This window comes from Aedes albopictus, chromosome 3, assembly GCF_035046485.1.
Source record: "Aedes albopictus strain Foshan chromosome 3, AalbF5, whole genome shotgun sequence".
In the NCBI taxonomy this organism is placed as follows: Eukaryota; Metazoa; Arthropoda; class Insecta; order Diptera; family Culicidae; genus Aedes; species Aedes albopictus.
In genome coordinates, this window is record NC_085138.1 from 205,822,827 (window position 1) to 205,848,837 (window position 26,011).

Here is a 26,011-nt window from a genome sequence, read left to right on the forward strand (position 1 = left end):
TATGTAAGTTCCAACTATGTACATATCGTACATCTAGCAAGGGATAGAATAGATAAACATACGATCAGTATAACCTAATTATCACTATCATTTTGTACCTCATTGATTGTCTATTTCAGCCTGTGCCCCTCAACCCACGGAGGACAGCTCTAGTAGTCCTGCGGATCAGTTGGAAATCAATACCAGTCAAAATTCTCCACAACTTAGTGGAACCAACAATCATATTCAAAGCGATTCTGATGACCGGCATGCACTGGCTTTTGCATTCAGATCACGGCAGACTCCTCACATGACGGGAAATTTTGAGTCCGACTCATTTAACGAGAATTTCAGTCCGGCACGGTGAGTCGCATCTATAAGGACACAATCGGTGGAGTACTAGATTTGTAGTAACGAGCTGGATTTTTGTATTGATTGATGCACCAAGCGAAACGAAACAGAAGTTTTGACATCCAAGCGGTGTGCCGCAGGGGGCCAGCAAAAGGCAAAATCCCCGTAGCTCACAACAAAAACACGTTCAAAATTGTTTGTGCTGAAAACTGATGCGTTACACAATTTCTTACTGATTTATTTGCTATCTTCGCGTTGTCGTGTAATTTCGAACGATTGCACGCCAAAATTTTCGTAACCTTTTGCTAGTTTTACACGTTTTACTTAAGTAATAACTTATGATAATGACTAATTCGCAGATGTTGTGCACTTCCCAGATCTGTCAGAGTGCCCAAAAGTGTCAATTTCCCAAACATGTCAAATTCATGTGGGCTACGGCACATCTATTCGTGGTTGACGTCCGCGCTACCCCGCTGGTGTGCCGTCGATGAGATCCTCGTCGCTGATTGGATGATGCATACCGCTTGGATGTCAAAATTTATTTTTCTTTTTGCTTGGTGCACCAATCATTCAGGACGCAATCAGTGAAGTACTAGATTGACAGTGGTGAGCTGGGTTTTTGTATGTGATTGCTCAAACAGCATCAAATAAGACCAATAATCATAATACCCACGCTTTTTGCAACATTTCATTATCATTGCAGAAACAGAGAATTAACTTTCTCACCATACAAAAATCCAGCTCACTACTTTCAATCTAGTACTTCGCTTATGTTCCAATGCATGAATTTAAGCTGGCCTGCTTACCCTCACGGGAAATTTGACGTTTGAGAGGTGCCGACACCGACAGTATATATTCGTGCAGTAATCCATTGCGTCCTATTCGTCGTTTCAGAAATGAAATGGCGCAAACTGCGTGGGTATTATAATTTCTTGCGTAATTTGATGTTGTTTAAGAAAAAAAAATGATCACAATGTTGTTATACTTTAACATTTCTCGCCTCTTCAACAACACACCCAAGTAACAATGATAGCTAAATAACAGCTTATTCAGACAATTTTAGCATCAAGCTCAAGAGCGGTTTTTTCATTGTGTACAGAAATATTGTTTGTTGGGCCACTGCCCAAAGTTGCTCAAACAGTATCAAATTAGGCAAGTGTTCAGATTACTCACGCTGTTCGATCCGTTTCATGGCAGAAACGGAGAATAATTCTAATAATTCTAATAGGACAGATCGGTGAAGTACTAGATTTGTAGTAATGAGCTGAATTTTAGTATGGTGAGAAGGTCAATTCTCCGTTTCTGCAATGAAATGGTGCAAAAAGCGTGGGTATTATGATTCCTTGCCTAAATTGATGCTGTTTGAGCAAAACTTTGGGCAACAGTATTGTTGTTTTCTTCATTTCTTGCAACATAAACAACATAGTTATCCAAAGTTTTGCTCAAACAGCATCAAATTAGGCAAGGAAACATAATACCCTCACTTTTTGCACCATTTTATTGCAGAAACGGAGAATTGACCTTCTCACCATACAAAAATTCAGCTCATTATTATGTTTCAAGTTCAAAACCGAATAAGCGACAATTTTTCTTTTACTTCCGCTGCTTTTGCCTTGCGTTAAACACTATGTCGGAAGTGGGGCGCTGTATAGAGTACCAGGTGTACAATACAGCGCCCCACTTCCGACATTGTGTTTAACGCAAAGCAAAAGCAGTGGAAGTAAAAGAAAAAATGTCGCTAATTCGGTTTTGAACTGGAAACATAATACTACAAATCTAGTACTACACCGAACGTGCCCCATTGAATTATTAATCATATCACTATACAAAATTTCAGCTGATTACTACAAATCTAGTACTCCACCTAACGTGGTTTTTAAGACACTATCGGTGTAGTACTAGATATGTAGTAATGAATAGGACAGATCGGTGAAGTACTAGATTTGTAGTAATGGGTTGAATTTTAGTATGATGAGAAGGTCAATAGGACGGATCGGTGAAGTACTAGATTTGTAGTTATGAGTTGAATTTTAGTATGATGAGAATGTCAATTCTCCTTTTCTGCAATGAAAAGGTACAATAAGCGTGGGTATTATGATTCCTTACCTAATTTGATGCTTTTTGAGCAAAACTATAGGCAACAGTGTTGTTTTCTTCATTTCTTGCAACATAAACAACATAGTTATCCAAAGTTTTGCTCAAACAGCATAAAATTAGGCAAGAAAGCATAATAGGACAGATCGGTGAAGTACTAGATTGGTAGTAATGAGCTGAATTTTAGTATGGTGAGAAGGTCAATTCTCCGTTTCTGCAATGAAATGGTGCAAAAAGCGTGGGTATTATGATTCCTTGCCTAATTTGATGCTGTTTGAGCAAAATTTTGGGCAACAGAATTATTGTTTTCTCCATTTCTTGCAACATAAACAACATAGTTATCCAAAGTTTTGCTCAAACGGCATCAAATTAGGCAACGAATCATAATACCCTCGCTTTTTGCACCATTTTAATGCAGAAGCGGAGAATTGACCTTCTCACCATACTAAAATTCAGCTCATAACTACAAATCTAGTACTACACCGAACGTGCTCCATACGCACGCTTTTTGCACCATTTCATTGCAGAAACGGAGAATTGACCTTCTCATCATACTAAAATTCAGCTCTTTACTACAAATCTACACCGAACGTGCCCCATTGAATTTTTGTATGGTGGTGTGATGTTAATAGGACGCAATCAGTGAAGTACTAGATTGAAAGTAGTGAGCTGGGTGTTTGTATGGTGAGATCATCAATAGGACGCAATCAGTGAAGTAATAGATTGAAAGTAGCGAGCTAGTTTTTTGTATGATGAGATGATGAATTCTCCATTTCTACAATGAAATGGTGCAAACAGCGTGGATTATATGATTTCTTGGCTAATTTGATGCTTTTTGAGCAAAAGTTTGGATAACTGTGTTGTTGAAGTTGCAACAGAAAATAATACAGCGTGTTTGCATAATTTCATTGCAGAAATGGAGAATTGATCATCTCGCCATTCAAAAATCCAGCTCACTACTATTAATTTAGTACTACACTGATTGCGTACTATTCTCCATTAAATGGAGAAATTTTCTGCAATGAAAAGGTGCAAAAAGCGGGGGTATTATGATTCCTAGCCTAATTTTATGCTGTTTGAGCAAAACTTTTGGTAGCTGTGTTGTTGTTTTCTCCATTTCTTGTAACTTAAACGACACAATTATCCAAAGTTTTGCTCAAACAGCATCAAGTAGGACAGATCGGTGAAGTACTAAATTTGTAGTAATGAGCTGAATTTTAGTGTAATGAGAAGGTCAATTCTCCGTTTCTGCAATGAAATGGTGCAAAAAGCGTGGGTATTATGATTTCTTACCTAATTTGATGCTATTTGAGCAAAACTTTGGATAACTATGTTGTTTATGTTGCAAGAAATGGAGAAAAAAACAACACTGTTGCTCAAAGTTTTGCTCAAACAGCATCAAATTAGGCAAGGAATCATAATACCCACGCTTTTTGCACCATTTCATTGCAGAAACGGAGAATTGACCTTCTCACCATACTAAAATTCAGCTCATTACTACAAATCTAGTATTTCACCGAGCGTGTCCCATTAGTCATAGAATCATAATAGTACTAGATTTGTAGTAATGAGCTGAATTTTAGTAAAGTGAGAAGGTCAATTCTCCGTTCTGCATTGAAATGGTGCAAAAAGCGTGGGTATTTTGATTCCTTGCCTAATTTAATGCTGTTTGAGCAAAACTTTGAGCAACAGTGTTGTTTTTTTCTCCATTTCTTGCAACATAAACAACATAGTTATCCAAAGTTTTGCTCAAACAGCATCAAATTAGGCAAGGAATCATAATACTCACGCTTTTTGCACCATTTTATTGCAGAAACGAAGAATTGACTTTCTCATCATACAAAAATCCAGCTCATTACTTTCAATCTAGTACTTTGCTAATTGCGTCCTATTCTCCGTTTCTGAAATGATGTGATGCAATAAGCGTGGGTATTATAATTCCTTGCCAAATTTGATGCTGTTTGAGTAAAACTTTAGATCATTGTGCTGTTTATAATTCAAATAAGAAAGGAATCCATCATACTCACGCTGTTCGCGCCATTGCAAAAACGAAGATTTTATCATTTCACCATACATATAAAAATCCAGCACCTGACGTTATGGCAATGTTTGTTTTTGGTTTTCTTGCAGACCAAACATCCGGCGGAAGCGAAAATTCAAAAGAATGGCAGTAGGATACGAGCCTACACTCACGTCTACCGCCGTTGCAAACAGTTCTATTTTTCCTGCCATCGTGAAAAAACGAGCACTCAATCACGAAACCCTCAGGTATGCCCATTATTTATGTGGTTTTACATCAATTATTATGTTAATCAATGTAGCACTTTCGGTATAGAGCTAGATTTGTAAAAATGAGCTGAATTTGTGTATGGTGAGAATGTAAATTCTCCATTTCTGCAATGAAATGGTTCAAAAAGCGTGAGGATTATGATTCATTGCCTAATTTGATGCTGTTTGAGCAAAACTTTGGGTAACTAACTGTGTAGTTTAAGTTGCAAGAAATGGAGAAAACAACAACACTGTTCCCCAAAGTTTCGCTCAAACAGCATCATATTAGGGCAAGGAATCATAATAGGGGTGTTGGGGGTAAAGTGGACAACTTAAGCATTTTGGTCGTTTCTCGCGGAAATGTGGCCAAATCCTTCTGCTTTTCCGAGTAACATGGAAGGTAATAATATACTCTAGAAATCTTGTAAAGGGTTGCATTTAAAAAATATTGTTTTCTTTGATTATTTTTTTCACCAAATCGTGCATCTAAATAGCGTGAAAAAAATTGGTGGGGGTAAAATGGACAATCGATTGGGTAAAATGAACAAGTCGTTAAAAGTTATTGGGTTTCTCATTAATGTTTAGACTACTGTGATAATTTGAGAATCCACTGAATCATCATTTCCCAGCGAAATTTGACACTAATGAAGCTTATTTTGTTTACCTGTTATGCATCCGACGCCCCTGTCTTGAACTCAACCGAACTTGTACATGCCAGCCGCTGCGAAGTCGTGTGCGAAATTCGACTGTGATGATAATGAATTTCGGCCGAGTCTAAATGGGTGCAAATGTCGCAATATATACAGTCGACTCTCCACATGTCGATGTTCTACATCTCGATATCTCTCCCTATCTCGATGGTTTGGTCGGTCCCTTCAATCTGCATACATTACCTTTCTACATGTCGATATCTCCTTATCTCGATATCTCTCTATCTCGATGCGATCTCGTTCGTTTTTGTTCTAGATTTTCTCTCCTTATGTCGATATGCCCGTTTTTACAGGTTGCTAGATCTCGTTTCTTAGGTGCAAAACATTCTGGGAAGGCGAAGTGACATCTGTTTGTTGACGGTTTTTCCTAGTTGCGGACGATTTTTCAATCTAGTGTGCATTACAAGTTGGTTCTTGAGTTCGATCTCTCCCTATCTCGATGGTCCCTTCAATATCGAGATGTAGAGAGTCAACTGTAACAGCATATTGTTTCTATGTTTCGAAATACAAACTATCAAATTTCATACGACACCTTTATTTTGTTCTTTTTAAACTTTTAAAACAAACTTCGAAACACACTTAAATAATTATTGTAAAAATAGTGTAAAAACAAGCATTATTTTAGATAAAAATAATATTTTGTTGATATAAAATATTTTTTTATATCTTTTTACTTCAACTACCTCACGATAGGTATGACTAGAAATCCTCTACATAGAGATGAGCGGAAGTTACATACGTCGATTCGGCAACGCTGTTTGTTTTGTTTACAACAGCTGCCAACACTTGCTACAAAGCTAGATGTTCAAACTTTGTGCGTGACTTCGTTGTGGTTCAAGTTGTTTTGTTTACATTTTCTAATTATGGAAGATTTTTTTTTTCAAAATTTTGTTGAAATAGCGGAGCAATCGAAGAAATCTGAAATTCATTGCAAAAGTGTTACGCTAATCGTATCGGCAGAAGTGAATCAAGAAGCAGCAATGGAAGTTTTTTCGACAAGTTCAGCAACAAAAGTGTCGTCATAAGCATGAGCTTTTGAAAGCAGAATTAATAAATTTTTATCTTTTTACTAAACATACGTATGCCACCAATATCTCGATATTAAAAATAAATAATTTAAATTTATTTAGTTCCGATTGCAATACCGTTCAAACGACGCCTTCCTACGAACGATAAGCATGTTCATTTGACTCACACGTTGACAGTTCTCTCTGCACGATTGGCTCACAATGGCCGCCTACGCAGATCTCTATAATGTAGGATTACTACTGTCACCCACCCAGCAGCATCGCAGCAGCCTTCAGGCCGTTCATACCAAAACAAAAGTTAACACAATGGCAACTCAGGTGGCCAGAAATCGTATTTAATAATAAATATTTATCGCGACATTGATTCAATATACGCATACGCATCACCTCGTCGGCTTTGTGTTTAATAATCGGGATGTTATTTAGTGATGCTGCAGGGGGATGTGGCTGCATCTTTTCCATTTCCACATTGCGTCTGTATCGCGTGCATCTCCTCGCGGCTATATCGCCGCAGCCTCATGTGGATTTGATATAGGTGCCGGCCAGAGTGGACGCGTCACGCGGCGCGACGCGGTGCAATGCGGCATTTGACAGGTCGCGCGTCGACGCGCGGCAGAACTCCGTTCATTGGAATACAGGGAAAACAATCATAACATGCCAGAGTGCGCGCGGAACGATGCGAAGCGGAAAGCGTTTAGCCGCGCGACGCACGACAAAACAGTGCATGCACTGTTTTTGACGCGGAAGTCACGCGGTTCGCGCGGAGAATTTTGTATTTTTGTGTGGGTTTCGTCCGTTTTTACCAAATCATGGCGGTTATTTTACGAAATTGTTTTTCAAATGCATTTAAATGTGAATGTAAAAAAATATTAACATGAATAATACCACATGTTTATTATCCGGTGGCGTCTCGTAACCTCACTTATCACCTATTCTGTGAATCAAAATCAGTAATTCCTTTGAATTTATGACTAAAGACTTAACGGAAATAATCGAAATCTCTGTCATTCTACACCCATTACAAGCAGAGCTTTCACTAATGGCTAATAGCCCTACCATGTTTCATGCACAAAAAGGCGTTTGCACCCTCTCGTTTATTTTACTATCTCAAAGTATTCTACTAGGGCTGTAAGCTTTAAAAATAGTTTCAAAATAAAAATATACTATTTTGAGTTAACAAACTTGTTCCATTGCCTTGCTGTTTAAAAATAAACGAAGGGCGCCATTTTTTAACGTATACAACCCTGTGGTAGCTCTTGTTGTATACGTTAAATCTTGTTGTTCATAAAATTTCAAAATTTGTACCTAAAGGACGGGTAGATTTGAGGTTAGGGAATCATCATTGTCCCAAATGTACACCTCTTTTGAATCATCAGAAGTAAATAGCATTTGAAGGTAAATTTAGATAAATGGTTCATTTTTAATTTTAGGTTGAGCACAATAATTACATATTTCTTGGAAATTTTTCATCAAAAACCTCTAGAAAACTGTTGAAATGTTATGACTCTTAAACCGATAGAGAGGAGACAGCTCACTTTGATTGTGTGCTACTGGTTGTCAAGGCGAACCTGTCACAATCTGTCTCTGCAACCCGAGTTGGAAATTATACATTGATGGTGTGAAGTGATCCAATATCCAAAAAATCTTATCAAAAATTCTCACCATTTGTTGTATTTTGAAAGATGACATAATTATGGTCAGTTTAATAAAATCTATATAAATAAAAATGGAATGGTGTTTGTATGTCACGAATAGGCTCGGAAACGGGCCAACGAATCTGCACCATTCTTTCAGTGTTTTATTCGTTTTATTTTCGGCTCCGACGTGTTCGTGCGAAAAAAGAATTAGAAAAATCGACCGGGAAAGCACCGAAAACGAGAAAGTTTAAAATTTCATTGTGCGGGGCATTTTTCTACGGAGCTGCATGTCAAAAAACGCAGTAGGCAGGCAGTACGACGTTTGCCGGGACAGCTAGTAGTTAATAAATAAAATAGTTATGGTCAGTATTCATGTGCAAAGGTGACGGAAATTATGAAAACTTTTCAGTTTGCTTTACGAACAGACGCGTTGCACCGCGTTCACTGTGGCTATCAAGCCGCGTTGGAAGCCGCGTCAAAAACGCGCCGCACCGCGTCGCGTCGCGTGACGCGTCCACTCTGGCCGCAGCCATAAGCGCCGCATGCAGATTTTCTGACCATCAGGTCGCTCATAGTGGAGCGGTCATATTTTTGCAACTTGATGGAAAAGAAGAAGACTAACGCGTTTTGCGGATTTATCTTGCAAGGCACAATATATTGTGTATACTGTGTATACTTGAGTATACTCACGGTGCCGAGAGTAAGCCGTGTGTGAGTTTATTCGCACCCGCTTGCTTCACGAGTATGAAGCAAAACAAAAACAAAAACACTCATGAATTTTTATTCGCGAAGAACAAGTGGAGATGCGGGAATTGCATTTTAGTGCGATTTTAATAGCAAAACAAGTAATTATCCATCAGAGAGTAGTGTTTTGTGCTTTATTGTTCCTGAAAAGTTAATCTGTCGGCCGTGTAAATTCGTTTTTTCACAAAATTGAAAAATAGGTGAATCCGAATGGTCCCCCATTGTAGAGGCGCTGAGTGAGATAGGGAGAAAATCGTTTGTTTACATAAAAAATCAACCTTTTTGTCTTCAAAATTTACTCATATTTTGCACCGATAGTTGCTATTTTCCATTGGCAATGGCTTCTAATATCATCATTCTCGGTGCCCACGCCGACAGACATCGGATTGGTCAGCTAACAAAAAATCCGGGAGATCGCCCGCCGGAGGCATAGCAAGAGCTCCTCAAATTAATCACAGAAATTGTTCGTAAGTACCTACCGGATCTAAGCGCATCTGAAAGAGAATCAAATTTTCTTTCCGAAAAGTGCTCGTTTGTTTCTCCACGATGCGGAATTCGATACGAAAAAGTGAAAAAAGTGCACTTTTCCTATGCTGCGCCATGGAAAATTTTAGCGGAGCCCCTTTTTTCATAGGGTTCTCATTCCTGCCACCAGATGCGGAAGGATCGTTAGCTTCCGTTGGATTTACCTATGTTCAGAGTTGCTTCGCGAATCAATCACGAGTGCGACCAGCTTCGTTAGCTCGCGAGTAAAGGAAGTGCGAATATATTCTGGCTTCTTTTGTTCACGAGTAGGATAGCTTTGCGTTTGTGTCTACTCAGCTGCATTCCTCACTGTTTTCCATCACTGTTCGTTCACATCGTCGACAATACAGCGGCCGTTCGCTCGTTGCAAAATTTTTACTTTGCAACGAGCGAATGCCATTCGTTAATGGACTACCCGCTTGGCGCACACCCACAGTTGATCAGCAGGAGTAAATCCATTTTATTTTGTATGGTGAAAAGCATCTAAACTTGAATTATTTGAAATAGAAAGCTTTTACTGAAAAAATATTTGGTAGGCTTAATAGTAGTCACCATTAAGCACAACCACTACCAAATATTTTTTCGAACAATGTATTCCACTTCGATAGATTTGCCTTTAGATGCTATTCGCCATACAATATTTTTGCGATTTACTTTTAGCGACTTTTCGCGCATAGAAGCCACATTGGTCGATGCGGAGACTAGGAAAACAGCCGATGTAGTTAATCCATAGCAACGTCACTTTGACACTAAAGTGCAACGAAATGCACTGACAGCATAACTGACAGCACGAATTTGACATACGCTTGCTTTTTAAGCTAAGTTTCCTGTTGCCAAGTAGAGCGTTCAAGTAAAATTTCACCTTTTTCCGTAAGTAATTTTGACATTAAAATTTTGTTTAACTGACAGCATTTTAACGAAACGATGCTGTAAGAAGGATGTGAAGAAAAGGGCACCAGGTTGTTTACGATTTTGACTTAAAGTAATTTCGTTCGTTTCCTCAGAAAATGTTATTGAAATTTAAATGTACTTTTTCGCGCGCGTGTAGGGAAAATGATTCAATTTAAAACTTTTGGGTGGGCTTCTGAGGAAAATCCAGATAGTGAGATTCCAACGGAGTTGTGAAGCTTTCCGAGGAAAATACTGATTAGAGACATTGCGCTGGAATTCTGGGGAAACTTTTAATGGTATTACAGAGAGAACTAAGATTAGATACTAATTAAAAATTCTGCAATTTAGGCGTTCGGACTACGATTGAAGGAATTCTGCTGGGACTCTGGCGGTTACTTTATGGAGTTGTTGAAGAAATACTGGGACAAAGCTTCACGGGAAATTTTATGAAGATTCACGAAGGATTCTTTGTGATGAATCTTCTGGCATTCCGTACGAAGGTTTTTCTCTGGGATTTCGCAGAAAAAATCCTTCCTCCAGCAACATCTTCCGGGATTCCTCCAGAACCTCCTTCTAGATCTCCTCTAGGAGTAAATGTTTAGGTTCCTCTTATAGTTTCTTCTGGTATTATTATGCCTCTCAAGAAAAATCAGAATATGGCGATTATCTGCCTCTGGCTTCTGATATTAGCGCGACAGTCACTAATCATAACAGCGTCACCAGATTTAAAAGTATATACTTCCATTATATGGGGTTTGACAGCAAGAACCCTCATTCCACTGAGCCACTCTTGCCGTTCGTCACAAATACATTCAAAAACACTTTTTCTTTTGTTTTGCCTTGCGACTGTCATGCGGCGGTATGCCTTGCGAGCGTACGACCGCCGCAAGACTCTAATAAAAGATAAGCGCGACAATACTCCAGGATTTTCTGATATAACTCCAGGATTTTCCAGGCATCTGTGAGATTTTTTCAATAATTCCTCCAATAATTCCTCCAAAGATTCCTCCAGAAATTCCTCCGAAGATTCCTCCAGGTATCCATTCAGGGATTCCTCCGGATACCTCCAGAAATTGCTCCAAAAATTCCTCCGGAGATTCTTCCGGAATTCCTCCGGAGGTCCAGGAATTCCTCCGAGGATTCTTCCAGGAATTCCTCCGAGGATTCTTCCAAGAATTCCTCCGAGGATTCCTCGGAAGAATCTCTGAGAGGATTCCTGAAGGAATGTACGAAGAAATTCCTGGAGGAATCTCCAAAGAAATAACTACATGAATTGGGGCAATTCCGGGAGGAATCTCCGGAGGAATTCCTGAAGGAATCTTTGAAGTAATTCCTGGAGGAACCTCCGGAGAAATTTCTGGATGAATCTCCGGAGAAATTCCAGGAAGAATCCCCGGAGGTATTCCTTGATGAGGAATTCCTGGAAGAATCTCTGGAGGCATTCCTGGAGGAATTTCCGGAGAAATTTTTGGAGGAATCTCCGGAGGAATCTCCAGAGGAATTCCCGGAGAAATCTCTGGAGGAATTTCCGGAGAAATATCTGGACGAATTTCCGGAGGAATATCCGGAGGATTTTTTGGAGGAATCTCCGGAGGAATTATTGAAGAAATCTCAGAAGGAATTTCTGGAGATTTGCTCCAGAAGATGCTCTGATGATTGCTCCATAAATTCCTTCGGGGATTCCTCCAGGAAAGTCATGCAGGAATTTTGGAAGAATTGTACGGGAATTTCAGAGGAACTCCCGGAAAATTCCTGGTGGAATTATTGGTGAACTTCTGGTGGAATTTCCGAGGTAATTTTAGATGAGTTCGTGGGAAACTCCTGGAGGAATTTCTTGGAAACTCATTAGGGAATTCCAAGGGAATTTCTGCAGGATATCCCGGGGAACTCCTACAAGAATTCACGGGGAACTCCTGGATTTATTCCCAGCAAACACCTGAAGGAATTAACGGGGAACTTCTGGAGGCATTCCCGGAAGTTTTATTGGGGGTTTCCTGGAAGAAGAACCTGATAATTTCTGGATGATTTCTCGGGGGAATCCCTGGAGGAATTTCCGGAACACACCTTGAGGAATTGCTGGGGAACTCCCACGGGAATATCCGGGAAAACTCGGAAGAAATCCTGATAATCTCCTGGAGGAAGAACTGGAGAAGAACTTCTGGATGAATTCCCGTGAACTCCTGGGGGATATTCTAGAGGAAATATCGGGAAACTCCTGAGAGAACTCTTTTAGGAATTTTCGAGAACTAGAAAACCTCAGATTTCTTTTGATAGAGCAAAACAGAGCAAGAGCAATGCTGCAGATTCTCACATAATTCATTTCTTTCAGGAAACAAACATATTCACCGAGCTGGAGTTGTTCTGAAATTAACCGCAGGCACAGAGAACAGACATCCAAGCCTATAGAAAATTTTCTCGAATGCTGTGAAAGAATTATTTTTTTTTAGCGTTGACAACACTAGCGTCACCTATGCGGCAAATTGCCACAGTCAGTGGTGAGTACGCATATCTAGATAAAGTACCCCACACAATGCATACGTTTGCGTGTGCGTGACAGTAGTTTGACAGATTTCCCATGGAAAAACTGTAAAAAAAACGCAAACCTCGACGGAACGGACGCTATGTGTTCCAGGCTTAAGTTTTATATTCACCACCGACAACAACGTGGGAATTTTGCGACAGCAGCGCCATCACGAAGTTGCCACTTGTGTTGCCATTTCAAATGACCGTTAAATTCCTTACACAGCTTTGGAACTGGACTTGGATGTCTGTTCTCTGCGCCGCAGGATATCCGCGCTCATTGTGTTTTGCCGAAGCGCATACGCGCCAACTTGTGACGTAGTTGGGAGGCAAGGCCTTTCAAAACCAATCGAATGCGGAAAATATCGATGCAATTCATCTTATTCAGGCATATCCACGTGAAAACTAGTGCATTGAATGGAAAAAAGTTGAATTTTGTCCAATTTTGGAAAGCTTCGCCCCCCCAACTACGTCACAAGTTGGCGCCTATGCCGCAGCGGCATACTTGCGGATTTTTTTAGTACGTACCGCAGTGCTTCCGATTTCCGTTGCCGAACCCATTGCGTTTTCCGCTTCAAACTGATGTTGTTTCTTGAGTTCTTTCCTTGTCATTTTTTTATTTATTTGACGTCAATCAAATGAATAAATAAATTATTTGACGCTGTGTACTACATGCCTAAGGCCCCTGTGTACTAACATCTTAATGCACCCTGATGTCTTTGGTGCGAAAGAAAAAACAAAAACGAAAGAGAAATGCCACTTTAACTCACGGAATAATACATCGACATATTATCCACTTATCCGCGAGCGGTAATGGCGGCGGCGGGCATATCCAACCGGTTCGGATTTTGACGTTTCGTGGGGGAAAGTCAAAACAGTTTCATTCTCCTCCTCACCCCTTCACCCACCGTTTGGTGGCGCCAACCGATTGCGATCCCCAAGAAACGTCAAAATTCGAATCGGTTATTTGTGCCCGCCGCCGCCATTACCGCTCGCGGATAAGTGGATTGCCCGTTGTGAAGATTTATAGATTCCGACGCAAATAAATTATTAGGCTCATTTTCAGCGTAGGTGCGTTATAAATGTTTGTTTACAATGCAAACTTATCACCACATGTGTACCTAACAACACAGCGTAAAATATTCACCAAGACGCGGTCTGGTTTTATATCTGTGTGCCCACGCAAGAAAAATCCACGCAACTTATTTTCGCGCAGGAGTCTAAACAGGTGGAATCTCCGCAATATTCCGTACGGAAAATTTACAACGTGACTGACAGCATCGCATGACACTGCCATCTGTTGGCAAATCTTTCTGGCTGCAAATTATTTATCAACTGCGAACGCTTAAGTAATTTTGATTGCAAAAGTTTTACGTGACCATTACTTGTCCTACCTTTTTACACAGTACCGTAAACCGGGGTCAAATTGATCTCCGGGTCGAAATTGATCAGACGTTTATCCGGTAGATAAAACTTGTGTTTCGGCCAGGATGTCTTGCCCCACGTTGTGATTGATTTAAATTGCCCCGGGCGGCGGAGAAGAAATGATACTCTAACTGGACTTTACTATTTATTCGCACCACCGTGTGGCAGTGCTCCACACGGCGGTGATATGACGAGAATACACTACATACAGGGTTGTGCAGTCGCCTTTTATAGGTGACTGCTAGTACGGAGAAATATGAACACAAAACAGAGGTACAAAATGTATAGAATGAATAGCAGCTGTGCGCTGCTCTGCTGCATGCATGGAGCCCGACGCAATATCAGGCTGCCGCGGTAACAATGAGTTGGCTGTTGAATGGTCGGCTTCTGCACACTGCGCTCTGTGGTAAAAGAGCCTACGGTGACGCCGAAGCAGAGGAGCGAGATCCAACATACTCCCGGCCAAAACGAATGTTTTTATATTTGCTCTGCTTCGGCCGGTGGTCGATGTGCTGGCTCACTGTGGTACGATCGGGCTGATCTCATCGTGATGATGCGCTCGCGTGTAGGTAGGTAAGAAATTGCGCACACGATCACTCGGTTGGATGGATGTGCAGAGGTTGATCGTCGTCGTCGTCGTGTGGATGGATGGCTCGATTTTACTGCGGTTGGGTTGGCTGGTGCTTGGATCCCCGTAACGATGATTATGCTTGAATGATGGAAGATGTTTGTCCTGTGCCCTAGTGACACCGACCGGAGTTTCCTGTTGTGGCTCAACTTGATCCGACTACGCCCAGTGCTGGATCGGAAATCCGGGGTAGGGTCTGGGACCATTTGGGCAGGAGCATCTATTTTGGGCACTTGCTGCTATAACTCAGTCAATTCCAAACCGATTGACTTGATTTTTGAGACACGATCAAAAACGCACAGTATCTAGGCGTGTGAAAAAATTCAAGTCAAACGGTTTGAAATTGATTGAGTTATAGCAGCAAGTGCCCAAAATAGGTGCTCCTGCCCAAATGGTCCCAGACCCTACTAGCTGGCACTTACGAAACGGTGATGATGGACGGGAGATTCTTGCTATTCGCTAGCTCGGCCTGACTGCTCGGAGTGGCAGGCCAGAATTCCTTTTTCCAGCGTCTACTGTGCTTCAACGCTGGAGTCCGACGAAATGGCGCTGCGGCCCGATGGGATGACGCTTCGGTTCGAAAAGTGGCGCTGCGGCCAGGGAATGAACGCAGGGGTCCGACGGGTAGACGGTGCGTTCGGCAAGTCGACGCTTCGGCCTTGCTTCACGGGTCTGACGATGGACGCAGGGGTCCGACGGAAATGCAGGGATCCAAACGGGATGACACAGGGGTCCGACGGTAGACGCAACGGTCCTAATGGGTAGATGCACATGTCTCTAGTAGCGTGCTCACTGTTGGGTTCACGACGACGATTCACACAGTTCAGAGGGTAGCTTCTTCCGACGTCCGGTTTTCCTCTCCAGATGCCATCCTGGTCACGGCACCAATGTTTCGGCCAGGATGTCTTGCCCCACGTTGTGATTGATTTAAATTGCCCCGGGCGGCGGAGAAGAAATGATACTCTAACTGGACTTTACTATTTATTCGCACCACCGTGTGGCAGTGCTCCACACGGCGGTGATATGACGAGAATACACTACATACAGGGTTGTGCAGTCGCCTTTTATAGGTGACTGCTAGTACGGAGAAATATGAACACAAAACAGAGGTACAAAATATATAGAATGAATAGCAGCTGTGCGCTGCTCTGCTGCATGCATGGAGCCCGACGCAATATCAGGCTGCCGCGGTAACAATGAGTTGGCTGTTGAATGGTCGGCTTCTGCACACTGCGCTCTGTGGTAAAAGAGCCTACGGTGACGCCGAAGCAGAGGAGCGAGATCCAACAACTTGTTTTAAATAGTTTTGTCACATGTATCGTTAAGTATAGAATTCCTACATCACGATACTTGGAAGAAAACTATGTAAAGTATGCTTGATCTAACTGAAAAACGTCTGATCAATTTCGACCCGGAGATCAATTTGACCCCGGTTTACGGTACTTACCAGGTGGAAACTAGCCATTAATTGCAAAAACTTGTCAAATTTTGCAATTAGCGGACTCGCAACTAAAAAGCGTTGCAACGAGCGGGTTTGCAACGAGCGAACGGACGCTGTATTGTTGTATTCTCCATATCTTGCCTATGAGCCTCTGCACGAATCTGGTGTACTGCCCACTCCCACAGAAAATTTGAAAACAGCGCGCACAGTAAAAGTCAAATGTGACTTTTACTGTAAGCGCTGTTTTCAAATTTTCTGTGGGAGTGAGCAGGACAGGGCAAATTCGTACAGAGGCTCATGAGCCATTTTACGAAGTGACAACAATGTTGATGATGATATTGATTTTCACGGGTTATTGGACGCTACCTCCTGTCAAAATTCATTCATAAAATCGGCTCGTAAAATGGACTAATAAACAACACAGTTCAAAGTTTTGCTCAAACAGCATTAAATTAATAATAACACTAGTTTACAGCATTTTTGAACTCGGTAAGCTGATGATCATTTTTGGTGTAGAATCGTGCCCTGAGTTCGAAAACGCGAAGGAAAAAAAATACAGTAGAGCGGAATTTTTTTCGACTTTCCATACAAGGTTGATGATTTGAAATCGATTTTTGTTCTATTTTTAAGCAACGTTGCTCACTTTACATTTCTCATTCACCGTAATCAATGCTCCGATTGAGCTGAATTTTTTACTGTACTGCCCATGATCGCATAGTCGACGTAACCACCATTGACAATGTCCGCATTCACAAGCTAATATCTATCACATATGCATAATTGTAACCAGTTTTATTCAATAGAGCACAAGATCTAACAACTAGCTAGATGTCAACGTGACAAAATTCTTAAATTTTTCATTATTCATTGCTAAAATCTCAAATGTGTATTGAAAACTACAGTGGCGCTTACGTCAACTATGCGAATATGGGCAGTGTAACTCGCCTACATAACATATGATATGTCAAATTAAAGTTGAGAAAGAATTTTTAGATAGTTTTTTTTTTCTTATTGAAAAAATACATTTCTTCATATATTTTTGAAAATTTGGCTAAAATTTAAGGAGATCGACCCTAAAACTCGCCAATATCTTGAATTTTATCAATGTGACGCAAAACCTGCATTCAGATGATCGAATGGTATTGTATTCAACTTCTAATTTATGGAAAAATATTTGAAATTGGTTAAACAAAACGCAAGATAGGGTATCGCGCCACTTGGGCGGTGGCTTCTATATTCGCCTGTTTTCCACTATAACTCAGTCAATTTTGAAGCAATTGACTTGAAATGTTGTACATGGGTATAGTGGAAAACAGACGAATATAGAAGCCACCGCCCAAGTGGCGCGGTTCCCTATTTGAATATTAGTAAATTCCATATTTTTAAAAGTTGTAAAACTCAATAATTGAGCTAACACTCAAAAACTGCTCTACATAAAATTTTTTGAAGCACGGTTTCGAAATCAGTACTAAATTGTGCTTCAAAAATGTTGGTCGTTGACAGAAGTTCACGATTTTTGTTTTATTTTGTAAACTAGTGTAATATAGCGCATTTAGTTCACCACTGAACTATCGCACTAGTTTTAACGAATGCGAAAACGCTAATAAAAGTGCGCGATTGCATCAAATCAACTCGGTGTCTTCAGAGCACTTGTTCATAATAGATTGAAGAAATAGTGCGCCGAAGACATCAACCTGATTTGATGCAATCGCGCACTTTTATTTACGTTTTCGCACTTATGAAGTCGCAGTTCGCAGTCCAGTGGTGAACTAAATGCGGTATACTAATGAGCCATTTTACGAGACGTTTCGGATCAGCTGATCGCTCATTACATGAATGAAACAGGACAGGAGGTTGCGACCAAGCCCGTGAGTGTTAATGTAGTATATTAGCCGACGAACATTGATGTGCGTACCTTATGCCTATTTATACCTTGATCTGTTTCACATCATTATCTGTGCGCATACCTTTGGCATACAAGACCTTGATGGGAACAAGTGGAAAAGGAAAAAAAACAACAACATTCGTTGCTAGCAGCGGAGACGGACGGTCGCAGAATATTACAAGTGGCGACGAGGATTAAAAAGGAAAAGAAAGTAAATATAAATACAATCCACGGAAACGGCAGGGGCCGGATTATCACCGGATTGATGTGGACAAGCAGATGTTCGCAAATACTGAAATTTAGGTGGAGTGATGCAAGTAACTGGGTGAAAATGTTCAGGCGCGAGAATTTAGATGAATTCTCCGTGGGGTTGAGCTTTGCGAGAATCAGAGTGATTCTCATGGAGTTGGCGGAAAATCCGAAGGGATTTCCACTGTTTATTTGCGAGAATTGAGAGAATTCTCCTGGGGGCAAAGCTCAAGAGAATTAATGTGATTCTCATGGCGTTGGCGGAAATCGGAAGGATTTCCCCTGTAAAGGAGAATTGGTAGAGTTTTCTGACGAAATATCTCGGCGGAAATCGGCAGGGTTTCCCATGTTAACTCTGTGAGAATAGTTGGAATCCTGAAGGTTGGGGAAGATGGATAGTCCCAATGGGTAAGCGGAAGACTGTGGCTTCCCTGGAATACGAAGCATGCAATAGGAAATGGAAACAGGGGTTTCCACCATGAGATGAATTGGGAATCATGTAGAACATGATGAATTTGTGCAACAATGCGATACGACTGCGCAGGTAGCTCTAGGCTGTAGGCTTGGTTCAACTGGGTGCATCGTGGCAAGGCGCTAGTTATGAAATAACTCCGCAGACTGTTTGCGTGGCTTCTCAACGTTGCTTTGTAGAAGAATTAGTGTGCTTTAACCTTCCAGGACGCGCGCCATCAAGCAACCGAAACTGCACCGCGCTCGCGCTGTATACGAAAAGCGAGGTTTTTTGGTGGTGTTGTACTTTTTACAACAGCGCGCGCGCTGGAGGGTTAATAGTGATTGATATGTCTTCAGTGTTGGCATGGATGAGATTCACTTCGAAAAGCGGAGCGAAAACAGTAGTTGAGAAAGAAAATATTCGGCACGGAGGGAATTGCACGTCGCGTGTGTCGACAGTCCTGCACGACTTTTTGAGGGAATCGGGATAGTTAAGTAATTAACACACCTATAAGCTTTTGTAATGTGTCGTGTTTTTTACCATGAATGGAGGTTGAATTGAAGGTTATTCAAATTTGCTGCCATTAAAGCACCAGTGTAGGGGTCTCCAGTTAGCCAATCCGAAGTCGGCGGGTTCGATTCCCGTTCCAGTCGGGAAAATCTTCTTGACTCTATGGGTATAGTGTATGATTGTGCTTGCCTCACAGGAAGTGTTCAAAGAACATTAAGTTGATGCGAGGCAGATCAAATCCCAGTGGGGACGTAGAGTCATAAAGAAGAAGCAGAAAGCACCAGTGTGTGTTTGAATCCGGATGTGCCTGATTAGTAACCCATTCGTTAAATACGTGTTGACACTCTTCGGTGCTGTAGTATAGTACTCCAAATGTGTAATGGTTATCAGTTAGTCTGGTTCTGGGTAGTACGCTGATCGCAAGAAATTTCTTGGCCTATCTCGAGGCGTGGAAAATTCAGGAAAGGAATCGCTCAAGAAATAATAAAGCGTCGCTTTAATCCAGATCCTAGTACGGAGCTGAAACAAAACGTCAAATCAAATGGGGCTTGCTGTGTTAAATTTCTTGACCATTCCGGTCACGAAAAAATAATGCACTGAACGTAAATTAGCAAGGTAACATGTCTAGCTCGAGTCGGAGATTTCAATTTGTGGTTGGTCAATGGGCCATTGGGATGAGAAATGTTTCTTATTTATCAAACATTGTGAAATAACAAAGTGTTGCCTGTCAGGTGCATGAACTCATACAGCATACAGCAGAGTACGTTTTTAAGTTGATAGAATTTTGCAAGCTTATTACTTTTGGAGTAGCAGGCAAAGAGAGGATGGGTCAACTGCTTCAGTTACAAACGAAATCGTTGAAGTTTTGTGGGGTACTGGAGAAAGGAAAAGAACGACTGGGTTGTAAATGTGTTGTTAGTTATTCAGCGGATGAGAAAAATAGACAATGCATGGCATTAGCTCTAATGTTGCCATTTGGACATTCGTTCGAAGGACCAAGATATCCAAAGTGGTAAATGGGTATTCAACAAGACAATGCAATGCTGAAAGTGGAAGTGCAATAGAGGTAATAAACTATAGAGGAAGAATGTCGCTGGCGTCGCTGCCGAAACATCTCTTGCTGGCGGAGATAGGCCGGGCTATAAGTGTCAAAGCAAAAAAGTATGCAGTTTGACAGATAGATACCCGACATGTTTGCGAGCGAGAACAAAGGGAACAGCAGCGACATTCGTCCTCTATAGTTTATTACCTCTATTGGAAGTGCTCATTGAACAGTAAGCTGAGAAGCAGATTTCGTCTTAGAACGATACGCCAAGAAGAAGAAGATAGTCCTTTGAAGCTACGTACTGGTGCATGCATGCTTGTGTGACAGACTAGGTGACAGAAAACTTTACAGAAGTTGACGTTTTGAAACGAGAAGTTCAATATGTATCGTTATCAACACTGTTGTCGTTTTGTAAAATGGAATATTTTTGTCACTTTTTAAGACGGAGTAGTGCATTTCATGCAGAAATGGCTGTTACTTTCATTGGTCAAAAGTTACACAGTAGTTGTAAAATATTAGCAATCAATAATGGCAAACCATTGGGAAGCAACTCAGCTTGCATTCTGCGACTATGCTGAGAACATACGTTAGTACATGAAATTCGCAGGACTTGAGCTCGAGTATGATTGACCGCCAGTAGTTGACATTCCAGTAACAACAGATCAGCTACGCTTGCACAAGGAACTAATGAGATGACTGTTCTACTCTTAGTCGAGGATTGCTTAGCACGTCAGATTTGCAGCATATGCTGATAATGCCATTCTTTTACCCATGGCAGACCGTATTTATCTCTGCGGCTGTACTACAGTAGACGTTCGATAACTGCAACATGTTTACGTTTCACTTAGCGAACGAAATTCGGTAACTGCAACGACTGACAGATGTCAACAAGTTGTCAAACGACAAAAAATAACCGTGAACGTGATCCGACTGTTCATTTGGGCTAACATGGCGCACCATTTTGACGTTTGGCGGTGCGATAACTGCAAATTTGTTGCACTTACCGGACTTGCAGTTAAAAAGCATTGCAGTTAAACCGTTTGCACCGACCGAACGTCTACTGTAGTTCAAACAAGGTGTTGCAGTCTTTGGAGATGACTATTTGGCAGAAGTTCACGGTTGTGTTTGGATGCTGTTTGATAGGTAAGATAAGACTTTGTGTTAAGCAACTAAAAATATGATAGACAGCACAGTTTGCGGGTTGAAGATTTTTAGGCTGAATTTGACAGGTTGAATTTACTGTGTTGTCAAGTTGGAAGAAAGAGAAACGGATTATTAAGCCCATTTTCGGTTCTTGGGATGGCTATGAACATACACGCATATAGCAGTTTTATAAAAAAATAAGAGAAGTATAAGTCAGATTGGCACTTCTTCGAAGAAGAACTTTATACAGCAGGGAGCGATCAGGAATAACTTGGCATATCTGGAGTTGTTTTATTGGCTAACGTTGGAAAGGATGCTCAATCAATTATAGTTGATGTGATAAGTTCAGATAATTATTAATCTCATTGTGCGAAACATATTTTGAGATATTTCAGTAATATGATAGTATAGGAAAAATATCACATAGAGGAAATATGTTTGATTATTGATGGTTAGAGATGTTAAATGACTCAGAAAGTTGATGGTGTTCTTATGAAAGTTGAAACTTAGTTTCCTATTTGTATAGTTTCTAGGAACTCGGTCGACAATGCAAGGTTCGATGAATGTTGCTTTTGCTTCTGAATCATTGATGCGATGTTTCACTACATGCACCATTTGAATGTTTGTTGTGCCTACAAACATCAGGCTGGATGCCAACTTAGACGATTAGCTGACTGCTTCGTTACATTGCCTTGCTGTTTTGAGATACGAGTTATCCTGCATTGCATTAAAGATAGTTGTTATGCAAGCAAGCGTTGGATGAAATGGATTGTAAGATATGATCTGCGTTGATGTTCTCATGAGAACATGCATAGAGGTTTGTTGGAGCGACGGCAATCTCCTCTTGAACAACCCTATTCAGCGAAAGCGGCGAGATAATCGAAACCCCCTACTTCATCGGGCACCACTTTTTCGCCGCACTCATCACCCGTCTACCGACACGGAAGTTACGGGACTTTTTTCATTACTGTTTTGCATTGTATTCGAACAAGACGTGTTTTTCATTAAAGATCGCTTTCCTTGTAAAACCGCGTTCTAATTACTCGTCCGAAAGGTGTTCCCACTGTCCGCTCTAACAGGTTTGCCAGCAGCTCATTGTTAACGTCAACTCGTAAACTCGCTCGTAAGAAACGAAATTGCCATAAATAAAGGTGTTAACAACAGGCTTGCTACTAGCCAAATGTAGTTGGTGTAAAATTACATGCAATTGTGAGGGTAGTCTGTGATAGTTGCAGTGTAAACGATTTACATAAGGTTTCATTGTGAGATAAAGTGAAATGACTCTCAGCTGTTCCTCTTAGGTACTTGGTTGCTCTTCCACGTGCATTAACGTATGTAGAACGAATAAGCACAAAACTTGTTTTGAATTATGGGGTAGTTGTACTATTATAAGAATTACAACTAAAAAAATGTGGACGTAGAGCTGAAATCCGGATGGTTGAAGAGATGGAAGTATCCGGAGATAGCAAACGATGAAATGTACATACTGATGTGAATTCTTTTCATCATTAATCAAAGTACTTAGGTAACTCAAGGAGATGGTAGGCTGCAATCATTACAAAAAGAGGGAAGATATCAGATAAACACATGTTATAGACTGGCATGAGTACTCAGGCCCGGATTTAAGGGGGGGCAAAGGGGGCAAGTGCCCCGGGCCCCCCAATTAGGGGGGCCCCCCAAGAATCCATTAGCACTATATATTTTGTTTAACGAATTCATAAAAATGCACATAAAAAACGATTGTATTTATTGTATGTCCTAGAGTTGTTATAATTGGGTTCTTTAAGGGTATCCAGATTATTTCATAATCTGAAATCGAAATACAAAATTTCATAATTTAGTAGCCTTGGAACTATTTGCAGATTGGATTCAAAGTTTTTTGTGGGATTTCTTTATTTTTCGATATGAGCTGCAATTCTGTTTGACTGTTTTGTCAATTTATGTTTTGAAACAATAATTTTTATCTTTCGATTAAGCTGAATAAAAAAAAATATTTTAATTACTTAACAATTCAAATGTTTAGAGTTTCAGTGTGTTTCCCAGAATTATTATTTCGAGGGATTGGTTTAAATGCTTGATTGCTGCAAATTCAGCTCTAGAGAGATATGACAGTATTCAACAATTTAGAAATACGAAGTTTTTGTTTTATTTTGCTATACGCGAGTTTTTGTAAAACTTCTAGAAAGTTTTTATTGAGTCTAGAAGAAAAACTTATTTATGTGAAAATTACTGCACAAAAGCGTCTCTAAACAGAGTGCGTTGAAAGATTAAGTTTTTCGGCGTAATGTAAACAAAACTTGTTGATCAGTCTGTTGATTACGATCATATTCTGAAAACAACTTTTTAATATACATCTGCACAAGCTCATTGAGGACAGATGTTATCATGGGAAATAGAAGATAATGATTCCTGATTAATTTGGGTTAGTTTTGAAAATCTAGTTTCCTGAAACATCTCAGAACAGTGGTTTCACACATCTGTTTCACTGTCATTTTTTATTAATTTATTGCCAAAGTTGCTCCCTGGGGTACTAACTTTGTTCAACCTGAATCTTCAAATACACGAAGAATATTGCAATTCAGTAACAAATTTTGAAACGACGTATAATCAATGCTACGCCATTGATTATACGTCGTTTTCAAAATTTGTTACTGAATTGTAATGAAAATTTCTCCACATTCCTATGTGTTAAAATGAACGCTTAGTCCTAAAATGTGCAAAAATTGAATGAATTCGAATAAATGTTTAAAACATATGTAATGCCTATCTCAATAAGATGACATTTATGCTGCAAATTTGAATGCAGTATCTTGATGTTTTTTGGAAAAATATTAAAATAAGTATTTGTAACTTTTTTCTTTATTTGATTAATATGTCGACATATTTGAGAACTGCATTGTTAGAAGTACACTTTTTATAGGAAAACAACAAAACTATATCGTTGAAAACAATGCAAAATACATAATACAATAATAATTTGAATGAACAAAATAGTTGTGTGGCTCAGTTTTTTCCTGAATCTCAAAAAAAAAACATTAAAAATATAAAAATACGAATAATACACAACATTGAAAAAAAAAACGTTTTAAATCTTCAAAATCTTGCTCTTGGGGGCCCACTTTATAGAGTTTGCCCCGGGCCCCCCGAAGCCTAAATCCGGCACTGTGAGTACTATAAGGCTTGCTTGCAAAGCTATACGAAAAGTGGTGAGCCAGATAACACATAGCTCCACGGAGACAAATTTCGTTCGTTTGAAACAAAAATATTCATGTTTATTCGGTAAACTGATAAAATATTTAAAACTAAAATATTAATTTTTAAAACAAACTCAATTACATATTGATTTCTACAATTCCCATTGAAGAGCCCCCCGTTCCGCCGTCGAGAACATAAACAAAACTCCCAAGTTCCCGCTGCATCACCCAACAAGATTTCCTCTTGCAAAAAAGGCAAGTTTCACCAAAAGTTTCCACGAAATCCCATTGATTTCGGGAGCGTATGTTATCTACATGATGTTGGCATTGAAAGTGCCACGCGGGAAGTGGATTTTCCTACAGAAGGAAATAATTCTGTAAATTTGATTGGAAAACAAATATTTCCGTAGGGCCGACCTGCCACAAAAAAACAAAAATTTTTACATTTGTTTCTAACATAACCAGTCAGAAGATACATGTTTGTTTCAAAAATGGATTGAATTTGCTTCAAATGTGACGTTCGATTTGCTCCAAACAGTTTTATTTTTGTTGCCAGAACAAATTGACAATTTATTTGAGTTTACCTGAAATATTTTTGATTTTACCATGCTTTTTTCTGCGTGTCTCCTAGTCAAAAGCAAAACACGAGTCGACACAAAACAGTCATTGACTGATGAAATTTATCTGATTTTTAGGTAGGCATGTAGTGAACGAAAATGTACCAAAAAAGGATCAGATTAGTCGGAGAATGTTAAACACAATTTCTCAAACTATGAAACAGTATACTAGTTTGCATTTTTATTGAAAAGGGGAGATTGTAGTATATTAGCCGACGAACATAGATGTGCGTACCTTATGCCTATTTATACCTTGATCTGTTTCACATCATTATCTGTGCGCATACCTTTGGCATACAAGACTGTTGTAACCGTACATTTAGACATGATACATACGAGTTACACAAAACAAATTAAAACTTATTTATTGTTAACATGCATATTTACAACTTAAAATTGAACATAACAACACGGACACAAACTATTTACATCTACTATGCAAGTGGCCATCTTGCAGAGCGGGCGATGACAGATGATGCTTTCGTGTGAGTGTGTGAAACTAGAAATCCTCTACATAGAGATGAGCGGAAGTTACATACGTCGATTCGGCAACGCTGTTTGTTTTGTTTACAACAGCTGCCAACACTTGCTACAAAGCTAGATGTTCAAACTTTGTGCGTGACTTCGTTGTGGTTCAAGTTGTTTTGTTTACATTTTCTAATTATGGAAGATT

The 26,011-nt window shown here is 40.1% G+C and overlaps 1 protein-coding gene across 2 annotated transcripts in view; it reads left to right on the forward strand.

Moving 5' to 3' along the window:
• LOC109432811 (uncharacterized) overlaps positions 1–26,011 on the forward strand; it is a 102,094-nt gene that overhangs the window by 45,372 nt on the left and 30,711 nt on the right. The window contains exons 3-4 of one of the 2 annotated variants that reach the window (XM_062858711.1): positions 120–342; positions 4,555–4,692. In XM_062858711.1, the coding sequence (XP_062714695.1) occupies positions 120–342; positions 4,555–4,692 (361 nt within the window). The remainder of the gene's footprint in view (positions 1–119; positions 343–4,554; positions 4,693–26,011) is intronic. The other variant, XM_062858712.1, reaches the window with a different exon arrangement.